At 41.9% G+C, this 23421-nt stretch overlaps 1 protein-coding gene across 2 annotated transcripts in view; it reads right to left on the reverse strand.

Annotated features, from left to right (window-relative positions):
* Positions 1 to 1787: 1787 nt before the first annotated feature.
* LOC107225298 (max-interacting protein 1) overlaps positions 1788 to 23421 on the reverse strand; it is a 123123-nt gene continuing 101489 nt past the window's right edge. For both annotated transcript variants that reach the window (XM_046743842.1, XM_015665719.2), the window contains exons 6-7: positions 7037 to 7179; positions 1788 to 6537 (exon numbers count right to left, since the gene is read on the reverse strand). In XM_046743842.1, coding sequence (XP_046599798.1) covers positions 7037 to 7179 — 143 coding nt within the window. In that variant the 3' untranslated portion in view covers positions 1788 to 6537. The remainder of the gene's footprint in view (positions 6538 to 7036; positions 7180 to 23421) is intronic.

A 23421-nucleotide genomic window follows, 5' to 3' on the forward strand; every position in this document is an offset into this window, starting at 1 on the left:
GCATCGATAGGTTGCTACCGATGTTGCGACAGGATGAAAATTAATCTCCGCGTACCGAGCAAAAGCCTTTTTCGGCTGGTACGGATTACTTTCTGGAAAATTATGTTCTGCAATTGCTTTGAAATCTACTTCACCGTAACTCATCCATCGCGATGATAAATAATACCGGGCGACACTGTGAGGGCTGAAACATTTACTCCTGTTATTCATTCTTTCATATTACATCATATTCATTCATTTTACAGTATGTATAGGCATATACATTTACATATACAGTATGTATATATATGCATACACTACTTATCTAACGGAGAAAGCAGCAAATTGTTTCGAAGAGAGTGAAACGTAAACGGTGAAAGACAAGTAATTGTGGTGAATAAATGAAAAACTAGACTGAAAAAAAAAACAATACCTTACCAAGCGGTGGAAATCATAGTGAGTTTAAGATTATATTATCATTCTTTTTCTTCTTTTTTACATAACTTTCAATTATCGCGTTATTGATTTTTCTTTCATTTTTGTCACAGCTTTATTATAGTGCAATGAGGTCACATTTCAACCGTCGACTACGTTATGTACTTTTATAATCGTCTGTCGTGAAACGGATCAAAGGTTTGCGTGCACGCATATTAATATACTCAAGTTCAAAATTTGATTTAATCAATCGTACACTTGTATAATTCAAGTAATGATATTCTATGTTTTTTCCTAAGTTGCCAATAGAACAATTTATAATCGGATGTTAAGGTTTGCATTGAACAGAAGTAATAAAAAGAATAGATATAATTTTCTTGGAGTTGCGTGTTGCATATTTCGCATAATTGACAATTACATAATATGAGCTGAGACCTTATTACACTTGACACGCGTTACATGTACATCGACCTGCATCAACTAAGATAATGCTTTATTTTTTGTTTTTAGTACAAGTAGTAGTAATGGTGGTAGTTCAGTAATAATAGTATTAGTAATATTAGTAGTAGTAGTAGTATCAGTAGTAGTCGTAGTAGTAGTAATAGTAGTCGTAGTAGTAGTAATAGTAGTCGTAGTAGTAGTAATAGTAGTAGTAGTAGTAGTAATAGTAGTAGTAGTAGTAGTAGTAGCAGTCGTAGTAGTGGTAGTGGTAGTAGTAGTAGTGGTAGTAGTAGTAGGAGTAATAGCAATAGTAATAGTTGTAGTATTAGTAGTAGTAGGTTTTTCGTTTTTTTTCCTCATTTTTCCTTTTGTTTAAATTTATTTTTATACTTAGTTTTCATTAATCTGGTTCTGATAATCTAATAGACATCTAAAAATAACACCCATTTTTCATTATTATTATTATTATAATTATTTCATATTTGTATTTCATAGTTTTTTGTGATTTTTTTTGCGTTTTCGTTTCATTAATTTTTTTTGTTTTTTTGTCTCCAGTTTTCTATTTTCTTTTCTATTACCAATGAAATATTACTTAGAATTCCTTAAATATTAAACTGGGCCGCGTTGCTCGTGAAGATCCAGGTGCCAAAACTTGTCTCTATATTACACGTTAAATGGACCGATTATTATCATTTCTTCTGAAATTTTTATTCATTTACTTTTTTGCCTTTCGTTCGTACAATTTTTGCATGTATCCCTACGTCATATCTGTCGTTTCTCGTTGCTGGATTATATCCAATTTGATATCTCTTATAATAATTGTTACATAATATATTTCAACTATTCGATTTTTGTGAATAAATTATCTAGCGTGTTAATCGACAATTGTTTGACACGTCGATCCGTTGCAGTAACCAATGTCGCATACTCTGATTACACCTTATTTATTATACTAACGGCTGGAGTTTGACGTTTCCACTTGTTTTCGTATGTTTTTAAGATTTTTTTTTTATCTTTTATTATTGTATCGTTATTAATGTTTCTTTTCCTTTCGTTCACCGCACCAAAACTTTGTAGTATCATACGTTTTTGGTGTCGCGTAAATTGTACGGCTGTACCCGCCAATCGTTCGAAAATTGGCTCTGCTCTCTTATACTTTCACGTAATTTTTTGTACCCGTGTACCTACACGTCGTTTAAGCAACTTCCAGAAGAGTTTAATTTTAGTATCACATTTTCGGGGGAGCAGACTGGCCTGAGATCTTTTAAACAATTTCACATTATTCATACCGAGAACAGTGGTTACATACTGGTCACCAAAGAAATTCAATTCTCATTTGAATCCGCGTAATCTTTTTGAGATGCGAGCTACTTCATCGTCTCCCTACCCCTCCGTCCCTATTTCCCTCTCTTTTTCCCCTTGGTGAGCAGTAATTTACTGTAGTTCCATATTCATAGATTATACAAGTATGACATAAATGTGATTCGTTTAACAGTAAATATTTGATTCTTCATCACAGTTACTGCAAGGAAATTACATTACTTTGTACTTAGTCCTGTGATGTAATCTCTTATTTAATTATTAGCATAGGTAGGCATGGCGTGGTCTCTTAAACAAAGACTTTTTATAATACATTTATAATTACATTGATTATAATATGTATAGTACGCCAGGCGAATGCGCTCCCCTAATAGTACACACATCTCTCTCTACTACAGTAATATTGGTATTAATGTGTATTCGAAACAAAATGACATACACCGACGACTGGACCAAAAAACTGATAAGGTGCATCTATATTATAGGTAATTATTCGTTTAGACATTTATTATTATTTGTTTATTTATTATACTACTTATTATTTTTACTATAGTATTATTATTATTTTCCCTTCCGTCTGTCGTGATGTTATTCGATTATATCATTCATTTCGTGTATTTTTATTCCTTTTTTTTGGATTTTCTTCCTGGCGTTTTTCTATGATTCATTTGTTTAGTTTGGTTATTCCTCCGTTCATTTCTATTTTTCAATTCTATTCTTTTTGTGGATCGCGGGTACGTATGTTGTGTGTTTGTGTCTGTGCCTTTGTAGTAGTCTGGTGATGATTTACTTTTCCTTGATTTCATCGTTAATTCACGATAGACTCAACCATGTTATTGTTTTTTCTCATTCGCCTTGACAGTTGCTTCCATACAGAATTTATGGAACCGTATTAACAGACGGGGTATTCTTAAAACGAGCACTTTTATGTATAAGGTATCTGTCCAATCTGCTCTGTATCGCAATAGTATTATTTTTGAATTGTAATTCTTTTATTTCCGTTATGTTTCGCTTGCGATTTTCTTCTTCACTTTGTGAAATTCAGAATTACATGAGATTCGACAGCCCTAAAAAGACGGCATTAAAAGAAAGCTGATCATTCGTACCATAGACTCCGCGATAAATACGACAAGTTGCACATTGTACATATAAAAATTCCGCGTCCCGATATTACTTGCTGTAACCAATATGACTGCCCTAACAATAGGTTTCTACCATAAACTAATTGTTGATACAATAATTATTTGAATAGGTATAGGAGATATCCCGCGATATTGCAAGTGGATATTTTTTCTCGTAAATTGCACTCGCTTGGCCGTTGAGAGTGGGACTAATTGTAAGAAAAAACGTTGTTCATTTGAAATGTTAATCAAAAAAATAAAGAAACGCGAAAAATTCGCATAGATGATGTGAAATGACCATGGACTCGAATATTTTTTCCTCGACAAACTGTTGCTTGTCAAACTTTGAAAGTCTTCGAAGCCGGAACTCTGGCAGGCTGACAATATATCAATCCGAAATAACTCAACAGTCCGTTACTTACGTAAGAATTGCAAGCAAACATCTGTATTGCACAGATTATTTTTAATTTTTCTTTCTGTTTTTACCGGAATCGTTTTGAAAATGAATTCCTCGGTGGCAGAATTCGTTTTTAAAGCTTTAATTTGCATGTTACATTATTCGATGCTTTGCTGCATCTGGTTCTGGTTAATTGGATGCATGTATTTAATTTTTCTTGTTTTTCTTTCTTTATTTTTTTTTTTATTTTTTTTGCGGTTTTTTATTTCGCTAATTTATCCCACCTCTTAACATTTTTCACATATTCTATGCAATTGATCTCTATAATTCCAAGGCCCTTTATTTTTACTTTTCTCTTACAAAGACGCTTGAAATTTTTAGTTACGAATTTTCGCGATTTCCCTATAAATTCAGAACCAGTTTAAAGTATGAGGAAAAAATCAAGACAAATTTTACCATCGGAAGTTACAACTTGAAGTAAAATGTATGAAATTACGCTGATTAACTGAGGTTGAAAAATATTTACGGCAGATACGCGCCGACGAGAGAAAAGCGGAAAAAAAAAAGTTGTCGATAAAACCAAATTGTGTTTATGTTTTTTACGGTTCATGCTGTAACCGAAAAAAAAAATTAAGGGAGGTAATTGTATTGAAAATATGATTCGTTTACAAATCTTGATGTCTGCAGATGAATTGAATACAGAAATTCATCATTGGAATGAGAACGGATTAAGCATAACTTCTTCAATATCACGAATATTACATGGATATGCTTAGGCGGTAAATTGATTAGAGTTGTCGTCTCATAATACCGCTAATCGAATATTCATTTCCATTTTGTTAAATCCATTTTGAATCGGGACTTGTGAGATTTGAGTAATCCCGCGGAATAAAAATTAGTTCAAACCATCGTAAGTTCAAATTTCATGCGTACCTCCCAGTCTTCCATATTTTTCAATCTAACTCTTCGTTCCTTCAGTCGCATATCTCTTTAGCTTATCGCATGCTAAGGAATATAATTACGCTGTTTTAAATTATATAAACAAAAAGAAGAAATTGTCCGCTGAAATACTTCGTTACATGTATAATTTGTAAATGTATATAATATATGCCTCGATTCGATCAATTTCTAAAATTAATCTTATACGATTATAATCGCTCAATAGAAAAAAAAACCTAAAAATAAAAACAATGTAATAATCTCGCGAATTCGGTAATATATAAATTAGAATAATTATATTCAATTTTTTACTTTTTTTTGTTTAAAATAAAATACTTCGAGCAAGACTTAGATATTATAAAATTGTTTAACAGTATGAGGTATTCGCAATAATGACGAGAACGATTTTATAATGCGATAATGGCGGTGATAATGATGAATAATTGTGATAGCAAATGTCACAATAATATGAAAATGATATGAATGGAAATAATAATAACAGCGACAATAACATCTCGTTATAATTGTTTCTTGCAAGACTCGTTAATTATTTTCATCAATCTTTTTTTTTTATTGTTAGTACGTAATAGTTTTGTCAACCGACAATTGACAATGGTGATCAATGGTGACAAAGATGACCAGAAGAAACGAAAATAGGAAGAAAAATTAATAATTCAAGTAATTCCATATTTTTTAGTTTTTAAATTCCGACCCTACTCACCAAGTCACATTAGTCATTTAGTCATACTTGTTAACCGTATTTCTTTCTTTCTCTATGGTTCTCTGTCTACCTCTCAAATAATTCGAGCGAGCAATCAATCAATCTCTCATTATCTCCACCTTTCTCTCATTGTGAAACATTTCACCACGTCCATAAAAATGTGTACAATAATTTTACACATTGGCATATCATTGACAATACTTTACACATTATTTCTGCCAGAGGTTACCAATGCATACATTTTTCTTCTCTTCGTTTGCGCCAGGATTCAAATTTCTCCAACTCTGTTTTTCCGTTGGGAATAACAGGTGTCTTATTTTTTTCTCATTTCCTCCTTTTCATTCCTATGTTGTTTGTAGTTTCAATTTTTGTAATTTAAATATTTTGTTACGTTCTCGTCGCAACATGATTCGCTTCTTCTCCTTTCATTCGCAATTCTTTCTTTTTTATTCATCGCCTTCTTCACACTTTGACTTTTCGTCGTCTTCTGATTCTAATTCTGTCTCTCCTTCTTTTTTTCCTTCTTCTTCTTTTCGACCATATCTTTAGGCTTATCCTTATGCTTTATCATTATCCTTCTCCTCATTTTTTTCTTCTTTTTCGTTTTACGACTCTCCTTCCCTCGGCCAGATACTTCAATTTCAACTCCAACTTTGCTGTAGCTTGTCCCCTGACAGAGGTCTAACTAACATAAGGTACTGATTCTTGATTCACGTGTCCTATATGAAATGGTGGGCTACTGAACAGTCGTGATATCGTGATTATTTTGGTGGTGAGATGGGCTCGTTTTGTCACACCTCACGATCCGCATAGTGGGAGCTTTTTTTTATCGTTTAACCGTCATCTAATTCTTGAAGAAGTTTGGACGTCTTTCTTTCGATTGTAACGCGTTTCAGTTTTCCGTTTCAGCGTAATCCAATTCCGTACTTCCAACTTTTCCTGTTTAGCTAGCATTCCTACCGTTGAGAATATGGCATTTATAGATTATCCATTCCTCTTAGCTTCTTAGCCCCTCGGCGTCATATGTTCATCTCATTTACCGTTCAACACGTCTTATAGTATTTCTCTTTCTTCGAATTCGCGGCTCCCTCGAGCAATGTACATTTTATAAACTTCCCATTGGTTCAATGCGGTTCTTTTTCAAAAGCTCCCTTCCTATGCCCGCCACCTCCGAAAATCTTTATCTGCAATGCCAGAACAAATACATTTACTACGGTTAAAATATCGGAAAACCCAATGCTAGTATTAACGCTATCAAGTCCGACGTGACTTGAAATACTGTTAAATTTATTCAAGTGAATGAAATAGAGAAATTTGGGAACAGATTCTTTCCTGCAAACTGTATACTGCACATATTTTGTCAAACACGATCCAGAAAAAATCTAAAGAGAATCGACAACCCTGGAAAAAGTTTCCTCCAATGGCTTTCAATATATTGCAATAAAAACAATGAAATATCTTGTTCTTTACGAATCGATCCCCTGCGCTTCCCGGCTGCATGCGTGGTTTGATTTTCTAGAGGGAGGGTGATTCACCTGTGATATAGGAAGCCACGCGTCGACCCAGGAAACGGAGTTACAGAAGCGATAGGAAATTGCAAAGGGGCAAACTGTGTAGTACAGAAGCCCCTTTTACGGGGCCCCATTACTGCAGAAGGTGGCAACGTGCTTCGGGAAAACTCACCTAGAGATTGTCCATCATTTCAGAGAGGGTCAGCCTCGAGGTTGACATGGCGACGCCGCTGTCGCTGCTGCTCTGGACGCTGCTGTGGTCATCTGTGTCCGATTGGTTGCTCGTGTAGCCGATCACGTCGACCTCAACCTCGTCTGAAACATAAAGAATATCAAACGTCGGATGGTTGGAATTCGGTACTTTCGAATCAGGCAAGAGTCCGCAGTAACTGAATGCAACGCCGTTTAACCAGAGCGAATTCTCTCGGAACTTATATCCCTGAAATTGTTTTTCTATTTTTATTTCTTCTCAGGAATGGTAGTTACCAGACTACTGAAATTCCCCAAGATTATTCAACGACAGCGGTAAGCGCGTCAATTTTTTACGAATGTGTAGACAGAGGTTTGGCAAAGCGTGCCGAAGACAAGTAAACAAGCTCAAGCGTAACAATTTTGCGGGAAAGAGATAGACGAGTGTCCTAGAATTTTATGCATAGTCGATACAAACGATCGCTACTGCAGGTCTATCCGCATTCCTCTGGGACTCCCCTGCGCTACAGTTTTACGTAGGTTTCATAGCAGTTGACATAAATATGCGAGCCGAGTGCATAACAATACACACACGGCACAAGTTGCGAGGAGAAGAAGCTGTAACTGAAGTGAAGCAGGACTGGCTGCGAAATGAAAAGAGCTTGCGGACGCGTTGCCTGCACCACGCAGAAACCTTCTCGGGGAATGGCACATGCGGAAATGCGCGGAAATATAAGGAACTGCATCAGCTTTCTCCGTGGTTGGCCGGAAATTGCTTTCGAGAAAAGGACACTGCGCGCCTTGAGCTTCCCTCCCTCAATCTCCAGGACAAAATCAGATTTATATTTGCGTACGGGAGACGAACGGAGAAGAGGGAATATTTTCGGGAGTGTATTTCCGGCCGAAATTTCTTACCCCTATAAATCTACGCTCTCTCTTTCGCTTCGTCTATGTCTCTGCCGTTTCTGTTCTGCTTTCTTCCCCCTTATTTTTCGCGTAGGTATATAACTTATCGGGAAAATTTCACCCCCGGAAATATACTATACCGCGACAGTTTATTATCTTATTTTTGCCGATTGTTCCACGTCTAAGGCGTCGACACAAACTTTCCTCGGCGTCTCTTCGTTACCATCGACGATTCTCGCGGTGTGCTTTCGTCGTTCCTTCCACTCGCCTTTTCGCATGCATAAATTATATCGGAAAGAATTTCATCACGATGGCGAAATAGAGTATTTCATCGTTCCTACATAACAAGCCCCGTATTTTTTCTTTCCCATTTCTGCTTCTTTTACGATCCTTGTATCTTCAATTTGTCTTTATTACGGAAAAACGTCAAGTTCTCTGCGTATCGGGATAGATCAGGAAAATCATAAATCAGCGCGGATCATTTTCTATCAAACGTGAAGCCATTTCACGAAAAATCGCACTCGTTCAACGATGGGCAGAATTCACTCCGCGTTACAATATAATAAATACCGCGATTGCAATTACGAATACACCGATGTGTATGTATGCAATAATGTAATATCTTTTGCGGAAAGCGGTCAGGTATCAAGACCTTTCGGCATGCGCCCCGTGCAAATATGCTGTCGTTCGCTGCAACGGACGTAATAATGTTGCGAGAAACCCATGTAAAAGGCTCTGGTGCCAATAGCGTGCGACAGAGAAAAGGTGAATTGATTTTTTCATCTTTTGTATGCGAAACTTGACTTACGTCATAAGATTTCCTTTGCTATTGACAAAACCCGGTACTTTAAAAGCTTTTAGGATTATTATTTATGAATAAAATTAGTTTTTATACATGTATATGTATATACATATACCTTATATCACTGAATTTTCCACTTGACGTTTTCTATTTGCTGGCTTTTTATGAAAAGCATACCATACATGAAAGGTACGTCGAGTTTCCCGTTAATTAATCAACTTCTGGTTCAGCGGGGCGTAGGATCGGGGGATTTGAGGCTCACAATTCTTCAGGTTGAAGGAGTGGTCGTGGTGCTCGTGGGGTTTTTTTTCTTTCTCTTTTTCCTTTTTTAATCTCGAGGAGAAGGAAAAGAAAGTCCTGCAACGATAGAGTGGACCCAAGATTCCATCTTTCTTTAAAGGTTGTATGCGAATTCACATGTATAAATACGTGTGTATAAATACACGGGGGAAGGAAGGAGAGAGACTGAGAGACTTCACAGCAGAGGTTTTATACTTGCGTAACAATCTTCTCTCTCCTTTCTTTCTCGTCGACGGACCTTTTCAACCGCTGCGCCCGCGCCGCCAATTCTCAACGCGGTTCAGTTGTTTGTTCGTTTTAACAAGTTCCCGCCAATGGATTACGCAAATTTTGTAATTATGTAAACTTGGTAGCTACCGCGAACTGGGAAAGTTGCGGCATTACGTCCTATATGGCTGTACCTACAAGACAGACGAGATATTCCATGCATTTTTTCCTCATTCTTCAAGCTACAGAGCAGGGACCTGAGCTTTACTTAAAAAACGACGATTGTCGCCGAACTTCAAAAAAAAAATATACAGAAGCGAAAGCCTCGTGATTTTTCGTCCATCGAGTCATGAACACGTTGCAACATACTCGCATATATATGACGACGATTATGATGATTAGATAAATGCTGAGAAAGAGGCGAGCTGAAATTGTCCGTCCGCAAGCGCGTCGAGCGTCGTGGAGAATTCACAATGCGTGGGTAAGATCATCGCTTGAGCAGGGATATGCTATACCAACAGTTACTACGTTAGTCGCGGAATGAAACAAATAGGTAACTGTGTCACGGGCTAAAAATAATAAAATTTCTGTACACGTTAAAAATATTCTGGCATCGGCTGTGGCTGCTACCGCTGCTGCTGCTGCTGCTGCAGGGCTGGCAACGATCGTCAAAACGTGACAGCTTTTACTGTACGAAAATTAAGGCCAAACCGATCCGTACTTAAGAGAAACTTCGATTCTGTAATACGGACGCAACGTAATCTTTATGTCTGCACGTGTTCGATAAGAAGTTCATTCGCGAATAAAAGAGTGTACGATTGAATAAAACGGGATATAAGAATTGGGGAGTGATGTAAATGCAAAAATGAAATTAAAGTCGATATGTACCGAAGTCTGAACTGTACATCGCGGAGACTTAGAAAGCGTAAGTTAGCTTGAAGTAATGATCGAACACTAAAGAGTGCGCCAATAACGCTCAACGCACATTTTCACCAACCCTCAAGTTCTGACTATCTCAAAGTTTGAGCGTAAAACGTCGCCGTTCCCGCAGCAGTTAGAAGCCCGGGGGTCGAGATTTCGCAACTTAATCATCACGTCGGAAAATAATTATCCTCTCATCCGGGGTAACTGAGCTAACTTTGAACGGTTGCCTTCCCCTGATCTTTTGCTTTGGATTGAAGTCAGGGGTCACGACGCGAATGCTTTTGAGGTAAGGTAAATCCGCCAGCGTGCCTTGCATGCAAATATATCCCAGCGAATCTTAAACGCACGTCGATCCGCGAAGAAGCAAGATTACATAGCGTTTCGTACGAGCCAAAATCACCCGGCCTCGAGTCGCATACCCGCGAATTATTCTCACGGAGGCGTATTTACGATCTCTGCATAGTATTATAATGGCGGGGTACGTATAGGTAGGTACGCTGTGCATTGGCGGACTGTTACGCCGCGCTTGGCGATCGGCTAGACGCGCGAAATTGTTCTCTCAGCATGACCGGTCGAAACTGCGGCTGCTTGTACCAGCATTCGTCAATGTCTCCGACTCTGCGCGATTTTCCTCTAATTGCGCAAACCCGTAGTTTGTTTCAATGCGCTACGCTGACTGCGGAGTGCAAGCTTAAATTACTCGACCTCGCGAAATGTCTATCAACTTCATCGGACGTCAGCGGTTCTCCGATAGGTAGAACTTGGAATTCCTTTCTGTATTTCAATTTCGTTACCGCAAATTCGAACGTCAACGGTAGGAATGGATGTGAAAGTCTACGGAACGTGGACTACGCTCAAAATGTCGAGCGGTCGGAGTGATCAAAGTATCTTGAAGTACTTCGGGAAAAAGAAAACAATCCTGTAAATTTTATAAAAAAAGATGGAAGATATAACGCATGGTACAGTAACGTTCCATTAATAGATTCTTAGTGGCTTACTATTTTACTGCAATCAAAACTGACGCAAGTTTTCTTTCTGTGGAAATTTTATGCATCTACGATCAACGTATCGTTCGTTTTTCCTGTTACAGGGGTCCGCTAGTCGTTGGCACATAAAATTTTCTCAGAAAGATGACTCGTTCCAGTTTTGATTGAATAATAAAATATTGAACCACTGGAAACCTATTAATGCACATCACTGTACATAGGTTACATAAAGACGAACATTTACCGGCTGGTGATTACATGAACAATAGTTCAGACTCTCTCTATACGGCGTATGTTTGTTTATTAAGAGCGTCAGTTGCTTTAATGGAGCCTGAGAGATCTCGTATAGGAATCCTGCCGGGTTTCGGAAAATGATACGCGACGTATGCATTTAGAGCGAGCGTAGTGAAGTTGGGCTGTAGCAAACGAGTCGGCGACTCGAGGCATCACGGGTAGTCGGTTTCCGTTCTCTCAGAGTTTGTTGACACTGATGAAATTACGAAGGAGGCGAATCCTGTCGTTAGGTCATCCGACCTTCTACCGAGAGGTAAGAATCGATTCATCCTGAGCCTGGGTTCTCTAGCACCACAACTCGTTTCGGTTCCGTTCCATTCGTTCGCTACCCTCTGCCGAGAACTCGACGCTATATACCCTCAGTCAGCCTCCTCGCGGGAGTTTGGTAATTAACGACCATCGATCATGAACTTGACCCAGAAGAAAGTTCCGAAGCGTCAGCGAGTGTCTCCCTCCTTCTCTCGGGCTTATTGTTAGCAAACTGCCGAGAAGGAGAAAGAAAACGCGAACAACCGTGGCGGGATGCCGCGCAAGAACGCGTCACGATCAGCAAAGTTCAAGGTATGTGAAAATCGATCCATCCGTACGCGGACACGAAGCAAACGAATGAATATCTTATAAGCCGACAGGTGTGAGGTGGTTCTCGGGCCAAGACACGGTTGACGAAACCCTCTTCAAAATTAATAACGTTCAACATAAAATGACCTGCGTCACTATCACCGCGGTGTTCGCTTTGACGTGGAACAAACAACGTCGCTCGCTAAACCGAGAGGATGAATAAATAGACGGATAAATGGCGAAGCTATTCTTATACCGAAAGTGACGATATGAGGAGAACGGGTGGGAAGGTGGTAGAGGGGAGAGGGGAAGTGGCGCTGAAACGAGAAGAACCATACGTGTTTGAGATGATCTCCAATCGACGCTTTCGTCGCTCATCCTTTACGCTCTCGTCGAAGCTGCTACCAGTTTAATCCAAGAAATACCTTGTAGCCGGTGGGTCGGTGTCGTGATTCAACCAGATATTGCACAAGTTTTATGTCAACGAGGTACCCTCGCATTAATCAACCTTCTCCCTTCCCCCTTCCCCACTCCCCGAGTTAGTGCATTCTATCACAGCGCGGCCGTTCGAGTTTATTCGCGAACGACAGTTTGTTTTCGTATCCCGGGATAATTGCTGTCACGTTGGTATACCTACCACTCGCTGCTGCACCTTGGCTTGGGAATGGAGGTGAGGCTTGCCTCGCCTCGACTCGCTTAACTCCCTGTTCTAGCCCGCAAGCAAAGGAGAAGATTGATAGTTTCACTCCAGCTCGAACAATAAAAACTAAATCCTTCGCAAACGGCTCAGTGCACAAGCCCGAGTAGAGGAAGAAGATGCGGAACATGGAGAGATGCGAAGGAGGTGGGGTCGGAAGAAGACATCTGCAGTATCTAGCCACAATAAGCGCAATGATTGTGCCAAGGTGAAAAGGCAGGTTGGAAAGTACCCACGCACACAGCTTGTACGAGTTATCGTCCCGCCGTTCGAAGAGCAAGCTCACATACACGCAGAGAGATGTATAGGGAAATAGTAGTGGGGTCGTCGCAAGTATTAACCCTCTTCCTCTTTCTCTTCCTCTTCCTCTTCCTTCCGCCATACTCGGCGAGTATTTAGGCGTAAAGCGACACAGGGTCGCGAGGGCGTGTGTAATTTAAATCAAATGCGGCCTCGTTTACATGCAAATTTAGGTTTGGGGTCGCGGGCTGGTCTCGTCGTTCAGAATTGGCTGCCCGCCCGGCTGGTAACAATAATTAAGTATCAGTAAGAGATAAAGGGCTTAACGGCGACGTTTTTCAGACCACGCTATCTCCCCCCCCCCCCCCTGTTTAACTTCCTTTGTTTACTCCTCCATGTCAGACATCGTTCCCTCGGCGTCGCCGCGTCGGCTCTGCATCGCTTCATCTCCTTCCTTCCTTCCTCCCGACGCGGACGCTTCTGACCGAACGAAAAAAGGAAGAAAGGAAGGAAGGGAGGAGGAAGCCCGGAGGGCGACACCTGCCGATCCTAATCGTTGTTTATCTTCTCTTTAAGCGGTGTGGGTTTCTGTCGTGAAAACGTATGCGGTCGTTTTACGGTTGGTGAAAACGGGGCGCCCCTGACTCGTCGGCCAAGCAAACCGTTGAGAGGCGAGGGAAGGGTCAGCTCCGGACTGGCGCCGGGCCAATCGCAAGAATAACTCGCCGAGGAGAGCGTACCTATTGCGATATACTGGCTCTCGTCGGTACCTAAGTATTTACGCCACAGCGAGTGAGAAGATCCCGTAAAGATTCGCGGGGCTGCACCCTCCGTGCCTTTAGTTTTTACGTCTTTTAGTTGTGTTTCTTTTTTCTTCTACTTTTTTCTCTTGCACCTTGCGTGTCGGGGAAAGAGATGGAGAGAGGAGGAGGAAGAGCGGTGAGAAATTCGCGTGACTATAACCCAAAAGCAATGCGTCAGGAAAGTTACACCTGAACAAGAACGAAGCAGCGAGGAGAATGGAAGATGGAGCGCAGCATATTTCACGTTGTTAAGTCGAGAGAGAGAGAGAGAGCGAGATTGGTGGCGTTAGTTTCCCATGGCATAACACGAGAAGCTCGCAACTGGGTACTACCTACCTCTGCACCGCCACTGCTGAATAATTATTCACGTGATGCGCTAAAAGGTAATCTGGGTGATCGCGATTAGCTTGATGAACGACTTGAACGTCGGCGAGAGAGAGAGAGAGAGACAGTAGACCGCAGAAGCGCCCAGAGACTGCGGCTACACTCCAAGGCAACGTCTAACTTTAGTTGTGGCTAATACCTGCGTATATCTATCTAACCAAGTGTCATCATCCGCGTGTGCACAAGTTTTAATCCTCGATTACGTCGGAAATCGTCAAATTCCTCTTCACTTTTGCACTCCTGATACCACATCGTTGCTGTAGGCAAAACAGTGGAGGCAATTTCTCAAGAGAAGATATCACGAGTTCTACCGCGGCTCCGAAACGACAATTATACAGGCTGAGCTCGTTGAATCTCGTCGTCGTACTGTCATACCTCGGTAGAGGAAACACTTCCGGACTTTGTCGAGTGTTTGTTATAAGGGTTATACGTAGGCAACACCAGTCCGTGACCGCCATCTGCAAACATCTTAGAGAGCGGGCAGGATGAGTGGAAAGTTTGTTGTTTAGGCTGAGGGATATTAGCTGCACAGTTTGCAGCGGGACACCTAGAGAGCGGGAGGACCGGTGTTCCAGTTTTAATTAATCCATGGTGATAAATGTTAAGCCACTGTAGCCAAGTTTGAAGATGCGAGCAATTCGCCAAGGGAGCAGAAGGAGACGGCAGCGGTAAACTAAGGGGGGAACCTCCGACTCTCGCTGGAGAGCTCCTTCCTCGACTCCATCGCACCCAACACCATCACCGACTAGCTGTGCCTCCTCTAGACAACAGATGCTGTTCGGATTATTACCAGCTTATCTCGGAGTGCGTGTCTCGCCCCCTCACCGCATGCACCAAACTCCGTGTTAACCGGATCTAGGGAACCTCCGATCTTTCCGACGTTTTGCCTTCAAATGATTCTCCATTTTACCGAAAATACGAAGCTCATCGGCCAGCTTAGTTCGATGAGATGGTTTTTACCGTTGAGTTGCGTGTATATTACACGCGTAGGTACGTACACGAATAAGCTATATGGTAGGAACGAATCACTCACTGATCGTGAACAAACATACGAGTTTTAGATCGCATCCTGTCAAATTGATCGCTGTGGTTTTATACGGCGGTTCTTGAGAACCGCAGAAGCCCTGGGATTAGGAGAAGTACCTTCCGCTTAGTCCTTCCCTCGCCGCGCTGCAACGGCCCTCCGTTACGACCAGAAGTTAATAACCCAGTGCAAGACCAAAATTAAACTACTCGGACCCGGAGGTCTCGTAAAACTCGAAACTCTATCTAACCGGATGTGCAGCGTTCCCGAAGCAAATTGCCTCGGCGATGTACATACTCGTATACGTTATATTTGAACGCGCGGACGCACAACAACCGCCCGCTGCCTTTTCTCTTTTCCCTTTTCGACAATTAAAGAGGACGGCCGACTGAAAGTTGCATAAAACACCTTATTCTTTCCCCGAGTGTCTATCTTTAGGCGTTGAAATCCCCTATAGAAATTCTGGCCACGTTATCATCGAATCTGAATCAGTCCTGCCCTCCGGGTTACGGTTTGCTTAGGTTCGCCGGGTCGGTGGAAACTCGACCCCACACCAGCCTTTTCCGTCTCTCTCTTTCGAAATTTTGGGAAAGGCATGTCTGGGGTTTCGTCGCGTTGTTGCTCGGCGTTCGCGGGGTCACGCGACCCTCCTGGTGGCCTGCCTGCATGCGGGGTGAGCAGATTTATAGCGCGTGACCCGGGAAGCGAGCTGCCCCTCCTAAATCATCCTCGGTCCGCCCTGCCCGGCCAGAACGATGCGAGTTGTTTTTGATTTTATTTTTGTCCTTGTTTTTGCCTCTTGCGAGTCGAAGGAAGGAAGCCACGGGCGAACGCGATTGAAGAAGCCGTCTATGATCGACCGAATACGTACACTCTGTATATATTGAGGAACATATAGTTGAGAATTCTTTTTAGCTGAAAAAAATACCTCGAGTAAACTTCCGCTGACCGTTTTGTTATCCTCCGGCCGCACTTGCGCGCTCTTATTTAAAGTCTATGCGTATGTGTCGCGGATCGCAGAGTGTATCTCTGCCTGTATCCGTATGTACATACATACACCCCTATCTGCCAGCTATATCTTTATTTATCTGAGGGGGATGCAACGTAGGTATCGATGAGAGATGGGGCGGAGTGTTTTCCGCGGGACAGACGGTGGCCCTTTATCGAGTGATCGCTCCCTGCCCAGCTCCCGGAATTCAAGGCTTACGCGTCGATCCGGCGAAAGTAGGCTGTTGGGGGTCGAAGGTGTTTTCCGAGTATGTGGGAGGGCTGCCGAAGGGATCGGGAAAGAAGATGTCCAACTTTTCCCTTCCCCGTTTTATCTTTCACAGCTCTCTCTGTTTAGTACGCTTGTACTTCCATGTCGCGCATTTCGTCTTTTTGTCAACTTTGTAGGTGGATCAATTTTTCGGCGGGAAGAAGACGGGACGACGTTCATTTTTGAGAAGGGATAAAGCTGACTTTGCCTTATCCGTATTTTGTATTCCTCCATGTACCTCGGAACCACTGAAAACTAATTCAATACGTCAAAGGTTGTTTTAAAAGGCATCCCATATCCCTGACAATATCGATCATCCGGTACCTGCTATGCGCGGACCGGCGTGAATTTCATCGCGCGAAGAAAGTGACGCGTTGAGAAATTTACGAGATAAAGGTTTTTTTTGCAGCTTTTGCTGTTCAATTAGTACTTCAGCAATTTCGATTTATACTAAAAGCACCGTTCTATACAGGTTTTAGCATTTTTTCGTATATCGTGTACAACGAGGGCAGCGATTACTGACAACCTTGAAGCAAGTGCCATCTATGATGCTGCAATAAACAAAAAAAAAACAACGAATAAAAAGTAGCCGATGACCCGATAAAGTGGTATCATTTTTATTTTGCCTCGGCTACGTCCGTTTGCATTATTCCTGGAAGAACGGTCTTCCGCGCACCGAGAGATCTTATTCAGTTTTCTCCTCGTCTAAAAGAAAAACCGTTTGATCGATTTCGTACGATCACTCGAAGTATCCGGTAACTGATTGCGCGCCAGCAAGTCTCTTCGGTTCTTTCGCCAGCCGACGCCAAGCCGTGACAGAGTGAGAAACAAAAAAAAAAACACAAAACCAAACAAACAAAACGCGAAGAAAAGAAAAACATAGTCAAAATGGCGATCGAAGGAGCGGTCGGCGATCTCCTCCCGTTAGGTATAATAAATTACGACGATATGTTTCAGCGTCGTTCTGGGTCGCGGGTGCAGAGGAGGGTCGGGTGAAGTACCTCCTAATGATTCTCCATGCGAAGAGGGATGCCGTCCCGGGGAACGGAGAGACAAGAGGAGACTACGACGACGACACCGGCGACGACACATTTCCCGTCTCTGCAGCTAGACAAATAGTCAAATCCTTAGGTGGTTTTTATCCGACGACATAGCAGCCGCGGACGAGGAACGGAGGGTCGGGCGTCGCGACGCCTGGGAGTCTCTTCTCTGCAGCACGCCGTTGCTGCTGCTGCTGCTGCTGCTGCTGCTTCCTCCGCGTTCTTTTTTTTTTCTTTTTTCACATGTATGTATATATACATATATATATAAACTTTTTATCTCGGGCGAACGAGTCGACGTCGCTTCGCTCGAATACACCATCCTCGAGGTTACGTCTCAACGACATTGAAGCGCGGGGATCCATCCCCCTTCGTCGCGGCACCCTCTACTATTCTACACCATCTTCGGCGTACGGATGAAATTCGAACGGCAGTCTCGTCGACTCGACGCTAGAGCCCGGAGCGAAGTTGGTTAGAGCGTCAAGAAAAACGTCAACGGCTTGGGCCGAGTTGCGTGACGTTCGAAAAGAAAACAATCGCCCCCGTATACTTATCCTTCGAAGATGTCGGAAAGGGTGCGATGAGCGATGGCCGATTTCAACCTGGGAGAAGAACATCTCGGAAAATTCGTATCCCTGTCACGGAAGGGCCAGTACCTACAGTTTCTTTTCCCTTATTTTCTCCAACCCAGGTACGAAATTGTAAAAGTCGAAAGGATTGGGTTAGGTTGTTTCCGGCGGGTGATTCAAGTTTTCCGATATCTCTCACGTCGGGTGAGGTTAATTCCTAGTCCTCGATTCCTCAACTATGCTCGCCTTACGTAACGCGTGCAAAAATCCCGGACTGTTGTATTACCAAGGAAATAATTGATGCGACAACGCATCGCAGTTTTCATTAAACCGGACGATGTCGCGGAGTATGACGTCAGTCTCCCTCCGGCTTTCCCTCCCCGACTTCCACTCATTCACCCTCACCCTCGTCCCTTCATCCTCTAGCAAGAAATCGACTGCTGAGAAAGAACACGAGCTGCATGAGCAGAAGAAAGAGAAGGGAGCGCGCGGATGGGTAGGGGTGCTATTCAAAGAAGAAAATAAGAGAGAGAGAAAAAATGAAATGGAACAACGCAACGAGTCATACGGGTAAGGAAACGGAATGCGCGCGAGGAACGGTGCGGGCGGCCCGGCAACAAAATTTTTACATGTATTATATGCATGTACACGTGCACAGCGCACACAATCCCGACGTTGTACGTACATACGCAAAGATGTTGCGACGAGTACGAAACACGCGTGCATACACGCGCGCGCGCCAGCGAATGCACGACGAATGCGGTACACCTTGTACGTATATTGCATGGACGATATACGTACGTACAAAGATATATATGTGTATATGTGTATGTATATATATTGGTAAGTGGGGACTAGTTGAGTGTACAGTAGCCATGACACCCAGGCGGAGGGGTATTTTTCCATAATCAATAACACGCCTCTATTCTCGTCACACCGAGCGAGCTCTGCCCTCGCCACCTCCGCCTTCTCCTCCTTCCTCACTGTCCAGGTAACAGTGATTCTCAACCGCGAAGGGTGACGGTTATCCACTATCCTTTGGAGGGATTTTGTTATTTTCTTTCAATTTTCAATCAGTTGTACGGTATGAGAGAGGACCGATACTACAAATTCGTTTCTACAAGTGGCGATCCTGGAACTACGTTTTTCCCGATTCGCTTCGAAAGGTTCGTTTCTACAAGTGTCGGGCAGATAATTTTAATTAAATTTAAATAGATTAAATTAAATTAAATCAAATTGTACGAAACTGACGATTGAATGTATGAGAAACGAACTTGTAGGACTGCCACCTGTAGAAACGGACCTTTCGAGGCGAACTTGAAGAACTGATCCTTGTAGAAACGATACTCTCTCTATATTATAATTTCTGTATGTATATTACACGCATCCTTATCTACCGATGAAAATCGTCGCTATTCGGAGAAAAGATCAGCTAACTTTCAGCTGCTGCCTTCCACGTGTTCCACATTCGGCACAGTATTAAAAATGAAGTTTCCCATTTACTGTACTAGCCTTTGCGTCTCCCGCGTGAACCAATGCACCCAAGATTTTTAGTTTATTTTCATTCCACCAAACTTCGCACCGATCATATCGACTACTATTGTGACGAACGGTTTCGGTAACATTATCAGAATCGGCTCGGCTCATGGGACGCTTCGCACCACTTGTTACTGACGGTGACGTAACAATCATGCTCGAGACGTGGTTTGGCAATAGTCAGACACAAAATTCGAGTGCTTCCGGCCGCCATATCGACCACTTCAAACGTCACCGATCACTCAATTTTGCATGTGCTCATAAAAAACGATACGAACGAACACGTTAAATTTTGTCACCAATAAACTAACTGCCGGTTGTCACGAGGACGAGATAAAAAGTAAAAATAAAAGGACAAAATGTAACTAACTACAAACGACAGGTTGTAAAATCATCAAGTGAATAAAGTAAATTCAATTTTTCCAAAAGCCTCCGGAGCAGAGTTAATTTATCTTTCGTGATACTTTATACGACAGAAGACAATTCGAGCATTCGAAACAAAATACACAACCGAGAAGTATTACCTCAGTAATGAATTCTGCAGCTGCATGGGGGTCCGGAGCAAGTTTATTCCTACGTCGGCAATAAAGCCATTGTCAATGCCAAAGTCCCACTCTCTCTGTTTCAATCTTTTTACCGCTCTCTTTGTCTATCTAATCACGACCGTGCTGTTATATTGTTTCACATATATTGTTCCTCTTGTGGTCGGCGCTCGTTACTATCCCATGTAAACATTCCTAGCATCCCCATATTTTTGCGACTGGATTGAGACACGTACTCGTGTATACTAAAAATATTGTTTCTCGATTAGATTAGTGAGACGTCCGTTTATATCATATGGTTGTATTATACAAATGTATATACGTAACAATATATCGATATTAGTTAGTAATATTGTTTAAATTGATATGTATACGCTCTTATGGGCTAACCCCCAGCGCTAAATAGGTATTCTATCCATCCTTCCACGAGTATTTTTGTTTCCCGATTAAACGATGTTTGTTTTCCCAGACTTTTTCTCATGCGCTCAGACCGCGTATTCAAAAGCTGATACAGTTGGAAGACGGAAAAATTTCGTTTCATTTCCGCAGCTGTTAATCTTAAAACCTTTGGAACGTATTTTTGAATTTCTCGAGTCTAAGAAGAAAAGTTTTTGACTATTGAAAAATGGTTCGTACCGATCAAGTCTAGGGCAAGAGGTGTTTGTTTGGAATACGAAAATATTTCGAAAAACTCGAACTCGCCGATTACGAAAAGTGCTGAGATCAATTTATACATAGGCTATATGAATCAATTCTACAACGTTACAGATTCTCATTAAAGTAAGAAATGCAAAGTACTTTATTGTTTTCACTTTTGAAAATTCGTTTTACTATCAATAGTTTGATTACGTGTATACTCAAGGAATCGGTCGCACACGTATGAGGTGGATTCTGATCGATACTCGAAGATTTTCTTAAGCCAGTATAAAAATAAAAATGTTATCTTCTTTATACGTAGTGACATAATGACGATGCAACGGATAATTACATGGTAAAATGAAAGGCGTTTTTCATATTAACATTGCATACGTCGTATCCGGATTATCCTCGTTAATCGAGGTTCTATTGTAACAGACGTAATTGTACTATTCTTGTTTGTAATAATTTTTCCAGATTTATGGTTGAACCGCAGTATCATAAATCAATAAGTGGGTATTGCGTAGTTAGAGGAGACGATTTCATGCGTCTACTTTATTAACTAGAACACAGGGATTGAGTAGAAAAACCGTCGTTCATCGTCGGTGAGAAGGCTTCAGAACACTGACGCAATTATCCATGTAAGTTGGGCTTCTGTCGCGTACAACAACGATGCAGCAGCGTTATCTCAGTTTCATTTTTCCATCAAGAATCGGTATCAACTAACGTAAGATGTCTGGTTTAATGCCTCTTGCTACGGATTCGCCGATTCATTCTTCCCGCTGCACTCGGTCGGTCGTTAGAAGCACCGAGTTTGAGAAAGAGGCTAATTGTGCAAATCTTGTGCGCCGCGGTGACATCGGGAAGTGGCGAGTATTGATTAGTTTGAAAGGGTTGCGTGTAGTCGGGCGTTGAGAACACCGGCTCAAAGCGGTGGTTTAAGGGTGGCGCGAGTGCTGGGTGAAAGAGTTCATTAAAACCAGCACCGTCTGCATCAGTGCAGCCCTCTTTGGCCCCGCCTCTAATACCCGGCGACCATAAAACCTCGGCATTTCTCATTTGTACGAATGACTGCAACGCCTGCACGGAGATGAAAAATATCGCAGAATCATCCGGATCTTCCTCAACTCGCCGTATCTTGAGAAACTTTTATCGTTGAAGCTGCATAATACGATGGAAGAGCGCCATTATCTTTAAATGTTGTAAATAAGCAACACGATTATGCTACTAAAGCGGTCCACCGAAATAATGGATTGCTATACTAGCTATTTTAGCTATTGTCAAACAGCAGGTCGAATATAACGGCGTGACTTTTTGTTACAGAGATGACACTAGTTGTCAGGATGCTTATTCCCAGGTTCCTATAATCTACTTTCACAGTTACCAACTCGAATTCCCGATTTCCGTACTTCGAACCTCGGACACAATTTGCACCCATGCTCCAATGTAAGAAGCATGGATTACGCACTCGCGAGGAGCCGTTTCGCCATTCTCTTCAACAGGTACTCGTTTCTTCACAGGGGTTTTCTTATTGCTCGAGCGCGTAATATTGCAATGGACGGTACGCGACAGGCGTGGTCCCAGAAATAGGAATATTGCCGAACAGCTAGTTGATTTCTGGCGGACCTAACGAGGTTAGAAGTACTTGTAGTAGAAGCTGTAAGAGTCACTCAAAGTGGGAATCAATCTTACTCGAACTAATCACTTTCAGATTGTCGACCTAGAAATCCCGAAAGCCTACCTGCGGTATTTGGGCACCGTCAGATAAACAGACGCGGCGATAAACGAACTGATACGTTGCACGCCTATATTAATATTATTGGAACCGAACGAATAAGGTAAGGCAAACAGTTAATTAAACACATCACCGGATTTCAAATTAGGCATATCGGTCAGCCGTATTTTTCCCGTGCATCGGTATAATGGACATTCTGGCTTCGTCTATGTTTACATAAATATTTGCATTTGCATACAATATAAACGGGGAGATTTCCACTGATTATTACCACGCGATATTTTGATCGGGCCTCGTGATATCGGTTTTATTTTCATGCGTTACGGGATAAAAAATATATAACACGAGTTTGCCAAACGAAACAGTTTCACATCATTCCAAAATAATGTTGAATAATTTCAGGATAGGCCAAGATTATTTCCGAACAACGAAACGAAGTTACGCTGTTGTAACAAAAAACTGTCGTGTGTATAGTTTTGTAATGCGAGGTTAAACCCTTGCCTATATAACCGTTATATATATTCATACAGCGGTGATATCGGAAATAAATCAAGTGAATTTCGCACCTTGGGAGAAAACTGTTGTTCAGTAGACCGAAAACCTCGTATTTCGGTTTGTTATTTCCATTTCTGCAGGAACTTGCTTGTCCCCTTCAAAATGAAATAACGTAATTGAAATTCAAATGAAAACAGTGAGCTCCAGCTTTTTTTTCTGTTTTAGTTTTGATATAACTTTCATTTTGTTTTACAACCTCGCAATGCGCGTTCACTACTACCGAGTGCGGCAAGTTGCGGGTCTCGGCACGCATCACGGGATTTGTGCCAGCATTGGTATGCGTAATAGCTGAACAAACGCCAGCATGCATGCGTCCGCGTTGCGCTGGGTACGGTTAATTCGTTGTTGTTAATTAAGGGCGACTAGCTGTAG

Source organism: Neodiprion lecontei, chromosome 6, assembly GCF_021901455.1.
Source record: "Neodiprion lecontei isolate iyNeoLeco1 chromosome 6, iyNeoLeco1.1, whole genome shotgun sequence".
Taxonomy (NCBI): domain Eukaryota; kingdom Metazoa; phylum Arthropoda; class Insecta; order Hymenoptera; family Diprionidae; genus Neodiprion; species Neodiprion lecontei.